Source organism: Malaclemys terrapin, chromosome 9 (genome assembly GCF_027887155.1).
Source record: "Malaclemys terrapin pileata isolate rMalTer1 chromosome 9, rMalTer1.hap1, whole genome shotgun sequence".
NCBI lineage: Eukaryota > Metazoa > Chordata > Testudines > Emydidae > Malaclemys > Malaclemys terrapin.
The window spans coordinates 56,035,772-56,048,528 of NC_071513.1; the positions used below are offsets into that span (position 1 = coordinate 56,035,772).

Here is a 12,757-nt window from a genome sequence, read left to right on the forward strand (position 1 = left end):
GAGGTCCTGATGGGCACGGCTGTCTATGGAGTGGCAGCCCCAAGGCAGAAGTGCCCGCAATCACCTCATCCAGGGACGCCGAGGAGGCTAATGGGGGAACAGGGTCCTCCTGACACTCTTGGTCCCCAGGGGCCTCCTGCCCTGCCTATTTCAGGGCCAACCACCCCTGGATCTAGCTTGGGGACGGGGATCGGTTCCAGGGGCGGTAGTGCGGCCAGTACCTCCTCAGCACCCCTAGGGGTGGGGCGACTCGCCGATGCCTCCGGCACCCTTGGTTCGGACACCGCCGAACAGGAACCCTTGGATTGGGTGCCCTGGGCTTGGTGGTACACCCACAGGGTCCAAAATGGCCACTGCGCAGGCCATGGCCCCGCACCCACATCAGGCCCTCCACAGGCTGACCTGTGCAGGCCCTGCTCAGAGTATCTAGACCCCTCCTCCGAGTCTGAAGACGGGGACCAGGATGGTGGTGCCAAGCGCGGCTGGGCTGGGGAGTGGTGCTGCGACTGGGATCTGTGCGGGGACGCGGACCGGTGTCAAGACGACCGGTGCCAGGAGCGGGACAGGATGTGTGGTGGGGATCCCGAGCGGTATCTTGCCTCTGCTGGTGGTGCTGAAGGACGAAGAATCGCGGGTTTGCCTCGAGACGTTGCCACATATTGTGGCACCAGAGGCTTGGCTCAGACGGGGGACCATGGCGCTGTCATGGCGATCAAGTCCCTCGCAGCCTCAAAAAGGTGTCTGGGGTGGACGGCAGTTCCACCTCCTCAATCACCTGCCTCAGGGAGTCCAATGTCACTGGACTTGCCCCCTTGCGGGGCCGAAGTCAACGGTGCCGGGCTCCAAAGTTTTTGGCACTGGGTGCTCCTCCCTGGGACGCGCCCCATTTGCCAGCTCCAAAGGGGTGGGTCCCGGAGTCGGAGATCCACTCCTCCCCTGCTTCCGGTGCCGCTTCTGCACTGGGGAATGGGACCAGTGCTAGGCCATTCCGACTGGTTTTGGTGCTGGGGAGCAGTGGTGCACGGGTCTCTTCCAGAATCCTTCCATGGTGCCAGTTCTGCCGCTGCCGCCGGGGCATTGCACACCGATAAGCTCGGTGCTGGGTCTTGCCACACCAGTGCGGGTTGCGGTCTGAGTGCTGCCTACATAAGGAGGTGCTTGAGGCAAAAGTCCTGCTCCTTTTTTGTTCTGAGGTGAAACCGTTTACAAATCCTGCACTTGTCAGCCTGGTGTGCTTCCCCCAGACATTTTAAACAAGCGTCATGGGGGTCGTCTGTTGGCATGGACTTGTCGCAGGACTTGCAGGGTTTGAATCCCTGGGACTTAGGCATACCCCAAGTCCCCAAGGGGAGAACGCAGTCGGGATGGAGGGGAAACGCCCACTCCCAACAGCTCTCTGTTGTAACTACAGTAAACTACTTAAACTAAACTCAACTAGGCTAGAGAATTCTAAAACTATACTAAACTGAAAAGCTAGGGAAAACAGGGAGAGCTTGCTAAGCAAGTCACCACAGTTCCAACGACCATCACTGGGGGTAAGAAGGAACTGCGGAGGCGCCGGGTCGGCAGGGTTGTATATTGAGCGCCATGGAGGCGCCACTCCAGCCACTCCAGGGAGCTCCACAGCCGACCCGACAAGTGCTGCTGGGGGGGGGGGGGGAAAAAAAAAAAAAAAAAAAACTTCCTATCGACTGTGCACACGGCATGCACACACCTAATTGGAATTGATATGAGCAATCACTCGAAGAAGAATACAAAGTTATTCTCAATCCCCTGAGTAAGATAAGGGGCAAAAAGTCTTATCAACATTAGTAAAAGGAACATAGTAAACCCCTTCAAAGCTGGGAATTGAATTTGAGTCCTTCATCCAATTCCTATTAAAATTTATCCATTAGGCCATACTCCCAAACTGAAAAGGCTTTTCTGTTTGTTTTCAGAGTGCATCTATTTTTCAAGAAACTTCATTTGCTAGATTGGAGATTTAAAACTGCCAACATACATAACTGGTTCACTGTGGCATTTCTGTATTTCATTGTTATATCCTTAGTGCTCTTTAAAAAGTGTTTTTAGGGTTTGTATGTACATTTTTGTGTTAAAAACATCAAACAGGAAGATGGTACGTTAGCAAAATATATGTATAACATAAACCAATATGCTAGAGCTTCCTGGCTTCTTCGGAGCCATTACTTAGTATCTGTTTATAAGGATTTAGAATCTGGCCAGTAAAATTTGGCCCCATGCTTAAAAGGGCTTCATTCATACACTTTATTCACCAGGGACATGAGTTCTTTAGTTTGCACACTTTACAGATTTGGACAGCCTATTTTCTTCACCACATAGCCACTATTTAACCATTTTTAAAACACGGGATTCTATGAAAAAGCTACAGAAAATAAATTAATTTCAGTTCATAAATTCCAAGTCCAAATAGCCAATTTGTATGCACGAAAAAGAGAGCTATGTTTGTTAGAATAAGTTTGTAGAGTGAAATTACAGCACCCTGAAGCTGAGGGATGTTGACATGCATTTAAAAACACAGCAGGCTATTATCTCTATCTGAGCAGAAAGAAAAACATTACTGACTCAATACTTACAGTAAAATTGATGAGGTCATAGTGCAGATGAAGTTGCTTTTGCTTAGTAACATGTATTGCACCGGAGTCATCTCTCTTCACCTGATGGAATTAGACAAGACAAACACTCAAACTTAGTGCTTTCTGGAACCCGAAACATGCCTTGAGAAAAGTTTTCTTCCACTGAGGAAGGAAGCCCGGTTCCAGGGTCTGCAAGTTTTCTCCAGTATCAGTGTTCTAGCTACGTGTGTTAACAGCATCATCACAGAGGTGGCTTTCTAAAATGGCCTTAAAATGGGGCACAAATTCCTTTTCTCACTAGAAGTCACTGATTTTTCAGGGTCTCACTTCACAAAGTGTTAGTTTAGGTCCTTTGTATTTTTAAGGAATTTTGTTGAAAAGTAATTAAAATATATTAACAGGAAATATCCAAATCTGGGCTCTGGCCAAAATTTGGCCATGGCAATCCAACTTTCCTTTGTGGGCTGACTGATAAAGCAACATCCTGCAACAACTTGACTGGAAATTCTCAACTTGCCTACACATGCAGCTAAGCCATATTCATACTCCCAGCAACCGGAGTCAGCAACATGGATGAACTGCCATTGGAAGAGCTTATCCAGCTTGTGCTTTTACTCCTATTTCAGGAAATAGGCAAAACGTTCCTGAGACACTGGTGGACATTTCGGCAGCGTTTTTTGACCTATCGAAAGCACCTCTCAAAAGGAGGAGACAGACATGGCAGACTCTAACCTGCTGACAATGTTCATAACTCTTGCTATAGCTCCAGATTCCTCATATAGACAGGTGCTTCTACACAGCAGGGCCACAAGCACTGACTGGTGGGTTCTCATCATGCGGACCTGGGAAAACCAGAACTTTCACATGGAGAAGCAGGCATTCCTGGAGGTTTGTGATCAACTTGATAGACCTTCCAGCTTCAGGACAAACACAGAAGAGAAGCCACTTCAGAACAGAAGTGGGTTGCAATAGTCATCAGGAAGCTGGTTACCCCGAATGCTACAGGTCTATGGCTAACCAGTTTGGTGTTGGCAAGTCAACTGTGGGGGAAGAGGTTTGTTTAGGTGCATCACAATCTTTCTGAAATAACTGCCAGTTTTGAGAGAATGGGCTTTTCAAACTGATCCCAAGTCATTAATGGGACTCATGTGCCCATAGTTTGCACTCCTCAAGGAGCACATGAATGCATGAACTGCAAACAGTACTACTCCATCATCCTGCAGTTGCTGGTTGACCACAGAGGCAGATTCAGACAATAGCATGGATTGTACTGGTAAAAGGAACAGGAATACTTGTGGCACCTTAGAGACCAACAAATTTAGTCCGAAGAATGGGCTGTAGCCCACGAAAGCTTATGCTCAAATAAATTTGTTAGTCTCTAAGGTGCCACAAGGACTCCTGTTCTTTTTGCAGATACAGACTAACACGGCTGCTACTCTGTATTGGTAAAGTGCATCATGCCAGTGTTTCCTGCAGACCAAGACATTACCTTCATGGACAAGTGGTGATACTAATCCCACCAAATGACATGGTTATAAATGGAGCCACTGTCCCCACTGTTGTTCTAGGGGACCCCATATACCATTTTTTTGCTATGGCTTATGAAACCATACCCTGATGGCAGAGGTCCCAGCAAAAGCAGATTTAATTACACTCTTAGCAGCTGCAGAATGTTTGGCATACTGAAATCCAGTTGGCATTGTTCATAGAACCGTTTGGATGCCAATGTTACTAAAGCCATTCACATTACCGTGGCCTGCTGTGCTCTGCACAATGTCTCTGAGGAAAAAGGTGAACCATTTTGTCAGAAGTGGACTCATGGCACTACTGTATTATTGATCTGGTACACAGCCAGAAAGAGCACCTGTCATAATTGGTGCAAGCTCCACATGTGCAATGGAAATCAGGGATGCTTGTGTGCCCATATTATGTTTTGCATGGCCCCAACAGATGTATGAATGTTCATATTATTGATATAAGCATACCCTGATTGAATACTACCCGAGGGACTGGCAGGGTCCCCCTTCACACTTTCTACCAGTGGTGATGGTTTTTATGAAGAATTTAAGCTCATGGGTATGATAAAAGCTTATAAAACAGAATATATTCTATCTTTATTTTGTAAAATGGGCATATGTTTCAACCCACCGCTTATGGATTGCTATTTATGTAGTTCAGTTTTAGCAGTGGTTCTCAAACTTTTTTTTTTTTTTTTAAACTGATGACCCCTTTCACATAGCAAGCCTCTGAGTGTGACCCCCCCACACACACACTTTATAAATTAAAAGCGCTTTTTATAGATTTAACACCATTATAAATGCTGGTGGCAAAGCGGGGTTGGGGTGGAGATTGACAGCTCGTGACCCCCCATGTAATAACCTCACAACCCCGTGAGGGGTCCCAACCCCCAGTTTGAGAACCCCTGAATTTTAGTTAAGGTAATAAACAGTCCTCATGACACCATACCTGTGTGTAAACAAGACACTGTTTTTACACATGCATTTAATAAAACATGACAGCCAGGCCAGCCACCAACAAAGGCAGAATTTGTTCTCTCTGACCCGGTTGATGTGTTTTGCACACACTTGCCATTGCTGCACTGGAGTGGAGGAATGAACGGGAAACATTTGCCCATTCCAGCAAGTGTTCATTCCTTGCAACAAGGACCACCCAACTACAGAACTGTCCAAAGTGGGCTGCAGAACATAGTATGGTGAGGACTCAGGGCAAGGAGCTGGAGTGGGAGGTGCAGGTGGAACTGGAGCCTGCACTCCTACTGTCTTGAGCACAAGCTCCTCCTCAAACAGCTCTGACTGCTGCCCTCAAGCACAGCTCATGGTCCAGGAACTATGCTGCCAATCTTTCCTCATGCTTTGCAGCCTCTCTGTCCTTCAACCTGGCCTGCCTTCTTCTCCCATTGGTTCCAGAGTTGCCATTAATTATCAGCCTCCTCCTTGATGCTGTATGAGTGTACACGATGCAAGATGCCTGATTGACTGTGGATGCCCTGCAGAGGCGGAAGGGCCTGCCAAGACAAAATTAAAGAATAAATTATCTAAGCATGTCCAAAAAAATTTTACTTTCTCTATAGCAAAAGTGGTTGTGGAATCTAAAAAATATAATTTGAGATTGTCTGAATCATTAGTTTTGTTACATTCTGGGGGGAAAAAAATGTTCTCAGATGCCCTTCAGATATTTGAGAGCTGTGCAGAGCAGAAAGCCATACATTATTGTAAAGTCCGATTTACAAAATCAATTTATAAAATTTCCATACCACTGGCCCCTTATGGTTGCGGGCAGAGGGACACTTGCTGTGGTTTGCTACCTATGGCTTTAGAATCTGTTCAGGCAGTCCACTTTCTGGAAGACATAGCAAAGGGATCTTTTGTTCCAGGCTACCAGGGGCAAGCCAGACGTGTCTGCTAAAAAGCTTTTCATGTGTATCATATACAAATCTATAAATGGAGGGGGTTACTGGCCTACAGAGGAGACCCTAAGAAGTATGCCCTGCTCTGAAATGTGACTACAGTAACTCCTCGCTTAACGTTGTAGTTATGTTCCTGAAAAATGCGACTAAGCAAAACGATGTTAGTGAATCCAATTTGCCCATAAGAATTAATGTAAATGGGGGGAGGGGGGGAGAAGAGGAGGGAGGGAGTAGGTTCCAGGGAAATTTTTTTCACCAGACAAAAAAGACATTATATACATATACACATATACATGTATGTGTGTGTGTGTGTGTGTGTGTGTATATATGTATATACATACATACACACACACACAAAGTTTTAAACAAACAATTTAATTCTGGTACACAGCGATGATGATTGTGAAGCTTGGTTGAGGTGGTGGGGTAAGAGGGTGGGATATTTCCCAGGGAATGCCTTACTGCTAAATGATGAACTAGCAATTGGCTGAGCCCTCAAGGGTTAACTCATTAATGTAGCCTCACACTCTACAAGGCAGCACGAACGGAGGGAGGCGAGACAGCATGGCAGACCGAGACACACACCGAATGTGTGTGTGTGAGAGAGAGAGAGAGAGAGAGATGCACATTGCTCCTTTAAGTACTCTGACCCCACTCTAAGTACACTGCCTTTTGAAGTAGATCAGCAAGCTGAGATGGCAGCTGCTGCCAGGAACCTCCCTCTTGAGCCCTATCATGGTGTCTTCTCTATGGAAGATGGGGTAAGTGGGGTGCAGGAGCAGGGGGGGAAGGGGTCACCCTGACAGCCCCCTTCTTCCCCCCACAACCTGCACAGCAAGCAGAAGACTCCGGGGAGCAGCTCTAAGGTAGAGGGGGGAGGGACAGCTGAACTGCCAGCAATTGATAGCCTGTTGGGTGGCTGCCGCACAGGGAACTTAGGGGAACGGAGAGCTGATAGGGGGCTGCTGGTCCACCCTGGTTCCAAGCCCCCACCAGCTAGCTCCAACGGGCTACTCTTCCTGCAAGCAGTGGACAAACCAGGCGACTGCCAAATGACGTTATAAGGAAGAACTGGGCAACTTTAAACAAGCACGTTCTCTAATTGATCAGCAACGAAACAACGTTAACCGGGATGACTTTAAGTGAGGAGTTACTGTATTCATCTATAATTCCTGCTCCAGGAAGAGCTAGCAATCAGCAGCAAACAGGATTTGGTGAAAATTCATGGAGGGATTAACAGGACAGTGTTCTAGTGGCCAGATGAATGCAGGGAGCTTTCAGGGAGGCTGCAATACATGCAGTGAACTCAGTGCAGCTTGGGCTTACAATACTGCAGCCCGCCATGGACTACAAACACACCCTGGACAATTTGGACTCATGACACAGCATCCAAAAATTAAATACCTATCCCAGGAATATCCTGGACCCATAATAGGGCATCCATCACCTAAATATCATCCCCTTCTGCATTTTAGATGTTTAATATGGTACCCACGGACTGACCACACACACACACACACACCCCTACACCTGAACTGGCAGTTCAGGATAGTCTGGTGTGGCCAAGTTGTACAGTGGGGCATACTTTCAGGGAAGGCAATATAAGGCCCTTAATTTTAATGCCCCAACACAACTTTGTAACCTACGAGTATCTAGTAAAAATTTCATAACTACTTGTTTAACTTTTGTTTTCACTTCCCAGTATCCATTCTGAATTCCATGTTGTGAAGGTGACTGTGGGTTAGGCCATGGCATTGGTGTGCATTGTCTCATTAGCGGATACATGCTGCAACACCTGGCTTGTAATACTGATTTCACTGGGTCATAAGCCAGAAATCCATCCCATCCATATACTAACAAACCTGGAGGCAGAAACTTACCAAGTTCCAGTGCCACTTCTGCCTCTTCTGCTTCTGGTTCCACTGCCTGCTGCTCCCTCAGGGCATCCTCAAACATTTCCTCAGAGTATGGACTCAGGACATGGTGTAGCTGCTCCAGCTGCAAAGGCTCCTCGGGGACAGGCGTGTGCAAAAAAGTCACTTCCTGAGCTTGATCTGGTGGCACCTGTGGATCAGGGATCATAAAGGTGCCATCTCCACTTAGAGTATAATGTACCACTGGGTGCTCAGTGCTTGGCACAGTTCCCAGCACCTGGCTGAATTCCTCAAAGAGGCAGGTAGACAGGGAGTTCCCAGAGATGTGGCTGTCATCCCTGACTTGGCGGTAATTAGTCTTCAGTTGCTTGATTCACACACTGCACTGATCGCTGTCTGGTGGACCATCAACGGCGCAAGCTTCTCTGCAATTTCCTGGTAAGATATGATCATTTCTGGTACTCTTGATGATGTTGAATGTCTTGTTTTCCTTGCACCAGAGATTAACCAGAATCTGTCTGCATTCCCATGGTCAGCTAGCAGCACACTTGGTGTAGGGCTTAGAGCTGAACTACTTCTTGCTGCTGGCCATAAATAACACAGGAACTGTTTAACTGTGTTCCAAGTTCAGCAGTCAGCACTGGAACAAATGGGTGCTTCCAGTTTCTGGGTATCCAGTGGGTACTTAAGTGATAGAGGACCAATAAACACTGGCCCAGGACATTGTGGGACAGCACTGGCAGACTCTCCAGACAGGAGTCTGGGAACCCAGGTTAGAGCTGTGTCCACACAGAGAAAAGACAGGACTTGGCCCAAGTCCCACCACCCTGGCAGGCTTACAACTCAGATCCTGAGGGCTTAGTGACTCAAGTCAGAAATATTTGTGTGTGGATGGTAGGAGGGTTTGGGCTCAAACATGAGTCTGAGCCCAGGTTTACAATGCAATGTAGTCATACCTTAAGAACCAATCCAGCTCCTATTAACTTCATTGAGATTGGACGGAGCCCCCAAATCAGGACAACTCAATAAAAATTGTTAAACTGAGGAAGAAGGTTCAGCATGTATCCAGAGAGAACATTTTTCAATTTAGTTATATTAAACTACAAAAACACTTGATCTAGCCATTTTAGACTTGGGGTACATTTATACAAGTCAAAAAAAAAAAAAAAAAAAAAAAAAAAAGACACCACGTCTTTCCCAATTCAAAAGCGAACTGCAGTGATTTACATCATAGGATTACATAGTCATTGATCCAGAATAAATTACCTTTCGTTCCAGTGTTCTAGAGGTGATGATCTAGAAAACAATAGGTAACAAGCAATTCAGACTTACCAAAAGAAAATGAACAACATCTCCTCGACAGAAGGCAAGCATGGGGTTCACAGAGTTCTGTACAGCAACAAAATACCATGCCAGCAGTGGCACACTAGAGGGATCCATCTAAAGAGAGACAGAACAGACCCTTTATAATACTGTGTACACAGAATTAGGCTGACACTCACTCTGACTTCACTGTGATACAAGAACATGTCAGATGGAACTCTTGATACCAGTGGTCTCTGACTGCTGCAGCACTTGAGAATCCATTTAGAAAGTCAGGAAAAGCAAACTTTTAGCAACAAAAAGATCGTAATTTCTCTGCAACATTGTCCAGAGAAGCACGGCATTCTCATGCACTGTGTACAAATTACTAGTAAAATTTATGTTAAAAAAGAAGTTAAGATGGAGAGTACATAGTAATTTATGGTAAAGTATGTTACAGGCAAGTTGTATTTATTCCAAAACTAAGAATTACATGATTGAGATCCAAACTTGTTAAGGTATGAAAATGCACAGTTAGGGCACTATCTCTGCCCTATAGTGACACCTTGTAATAACCATAGGATTATGATTAAGATATTTCATTGCCTGTGGTCTCATTAAACTGATTTTAAAGAAGACTTATTAGAGTTCTTCCCCCTTATGGTGTCAACTACAGGTCATAATCAGCTTTATGTACCATGCCATGGGAGCCACTACCTCAGGGAGGCATGACCGAGGAATTCCTATACCTCCGCTATCCCTGCTTGCAGGAGCCGCCCATAGAAGTTATTGCATCTGAGGCAGAATTTAGGGCAGCCCTCAGAAACACTGCCTCCCCTCTTAGTCCCTGTCCTGGTATGAATCAAGTCCATAGTCTCCTCTGCCATAACTCCTTCATACGGAGTTTATGGCACAAAGATTTAAGAGTGAACTTCACCATAAGAGTGGTCTGTAACTTTAATCCAAAAAGAAGCTATTTGTTCTTACTCACACGACCATACGGAAAAGTCATCCACACCTTCAAAGATGGTTTCAAGCCAATGACTAGGATCTTTAGCCCAAAAAAAAAAAAAAGTTACAAAAATAATTTTTAAGTCTGTATTTTAGAATATTTTTCAATATCTTTCATTTTAATTTAGCACAGATAGGTTATGTGAGAGGCAGAATACCTTAGTTAGGGAAGCCATTGCCAGTAGCGAGTACTGGGTGATAGGATGATCTCTCAATTCAGTCTTTGCATGCAAGGGCTCGATACAGCAAACTTCTCCCTTGGAACCACTGAACAGACATCGAGACTCACATGTTCTCACACCCATAACTCTTCTGAAAAGAAAGCAATCAACTTGATGAATACCTGGCCAGTGCCAAGAATGGGCCTGCTCAACACTTAAAAAAAAAAAAAAAAAATCCAAAACATGGTCTCCAGGCTGGTCTACACTACGAGATTAGGTCGAATTTAGAGGATTACAGTAACTCCTCACTTAAAGTTGTCCCGGTTAACGTTGTTACGTTGCTGCTCAATTAGGGAACATGCTCATTTAAAGTTGTATAATGCTCCCTTCTAACGTCGTTTGGCAGCCGCTTGCTTTGTCTACTGCTTGCAGGAAGAGCAGCCCCTTGCAGCTAGCTGGTGGGGGCTTCAAACCAGGGTGGACCAGCAGCCCTCTATCAGCTCCCCGCTCCCCTAAATTCCCTGTGCAGCAGCGGCCTGCAGTTCAACTGTGTCCCTCGCCCCACTGCCATGTGCTGCTCCTGCCCTCTACCTTGGAGCTGCTCCCCGAGACTCCTTCTTGCTGTGCTGGGGGGGGGGGGGGAGGGAAGGAAGAGGGGGGCTGTCAGGGTGTCCCCCTCCACCCTGCTCCTGCACCTAGCTTACCCCATCTTCCACAGAGCAGGGCTCAGGACGGAGAGAGCTTGCAGCAACTGCGTCTCAGCAAGCTGATCTAATTAACAAGGCAGTGTACTTAAGGGAAATGCGCATATCTCCCTTCATTCCTGCTGCCTTGCAGAGAGAGTTAACCTTTGAGGGCTCAGCCAATTGCTAGTTCATCATTTAGCAGTAAGGGAAATATCCCACCTCTGACTCCTCCACCTCAACCAAGCTTCACAATCATCATCACTGTGTACCAGTATTAAATTGTTTGTTTAAAACTTGGAGAGAGAGAGAGAGAGAGAGAGAGAGAGTGTATAGATATAGACAGATAGATAAAAAATATAGTCTTGTCTGGTGAAAAAAATTTCCCTGGAATCTAACCCCCTCATTTACATTAATTCTTATGGGGAAATTGGATTCACTTAACATCATTTCACTTAAAGTCGCATTTTTCAGGAACATAACATTAAGTGAGGAGTTACTGTACTTAACAAAAAAAAATAATAATAATCTTTTCACAATGCCTGGTAAGAGTTAGGGATACTGCTTTTATGGCATTTCAAGGAGTATCAGAGATAGAGACAGGATGAGTCATTGCGATTCTGCTTTAAAAAGGATTTTAGCAGCTCCTGGCCCGTTACCAGAAGCTACCACTCCACCCACGGTAACTTGTCAGGCCCTAATCCCATACTCCTGTCTCTGCCCACAGCTGCTGTGCGGTCCACTACTACACAAGTTATACACAAAGGAAGAAAGCTGCTGAGAACTACCTTGCAGCTACTGCCAATGAGAGTTAGGAGAACTAGGCCTGAAGATTAAGAGCTGCACTGCAGGCTGGTTGGGGGGGGGAGGGGGAGGAGAGAAGATGGGGGGCAAACTTTGGGGCAGCTGCCAGGAGTTCCTAAGAGAATGATATTTCCCCCACAGCTGTAGTCACCTGTCTGCTCTAGTTCCCATATCACGCCTGTCCAAATATATCCAACTTTAATCAAAACGTGTATTTTACTGCAATTGTAAGGCCAAATCTTAGAACCAAAGTATTGTCCAAGGTAGGGAGGAATCTGTTGAACTGTGCTACATTAGGATAAATACTCTCTCCCTGTGATCCCCAAATGTGGTCTTACACACACACACACACACCCCTATGCTGTGGGTGGGGAGGTCTTTAGTCAAAGAGATACATTGCTTAATGATCTAGGCAGAAAAGATTCCATGCTACTTCTGTTGTAGGATTTGAAATAAAAGTTTGTGCTATTTTATTTTATTAAGGTCCTGATCCAGGAGTTTCACACCATTTGGAAGATACTCTATTCGTTCAAAGGCTTTTTTAGCTCTAAAAACTTTGATTCATAATTAAGACTCCTCTCTACTGTCACTTTCCCACAAAACATAGTTATTCTCTTACTTAAATGACAGCTCAAACACGGAACCTCCACTGTCGTTGCAAATTGCAAGCGTTGGGTCATCTGTAAACTGAACAGAGAATTAGATTATACCTTTTCAGTCTCAATTTTAAATCTAAAAAAGTCAAAGTTTCAGCAGAAAAATCCCACTTCCGGGATTTTTTTTAAATGGTGACAAGTATGTTAATACTGTTCATGAAACAGAAAAGCCACATTTAGCACATTATTCTTTGTGTTTACAAATTCATACTGGAAAAAACCCTACAGCGAGATCTTTAACTTGC

At 45.5% G+C, this 12,757-nt stretch overlaps 1 protein-coding gene across 3 annotated transcripts in view; it reads right to left on the bottom strand.

Moving 5' to 3' along the window:
* Positions 1-12,757, bottom strand: part of VPS8 (VPS8 subunit of CORVET complex) — a 258,292-nt gene that overhangs the window by 202,635 nt on the left and 42,900 nt on the right. For all 3 annotated transcript variants that reach the window (XM_054038927.1, XM_054038926.1, XM_054038925.1), the window contains exons 9-13: positions 12,476-12,543; positions 10,367-10,520; positions 10,189-10,248; positions 9,228-9,335; positions 2,595-2,675 (exon numbers count right to left, since the gene is read on the bottom strand). In XM_054038927.1, the coding sequence (XP_053894902.1) occupies positions 2,595-2,675; positions 9,228-9,335; positions 10,189-10,248; positions 10,367-10,520; positions 12,476-12,543 (471 nt within the window). The remainder of the gene's footprint in view (positions 1-2,594; positions 2,676-9,227; positions 9,336-10,188; positions 10,249-10,366; positions 10,521-12,475; positions 12,544-12,757) is intronic.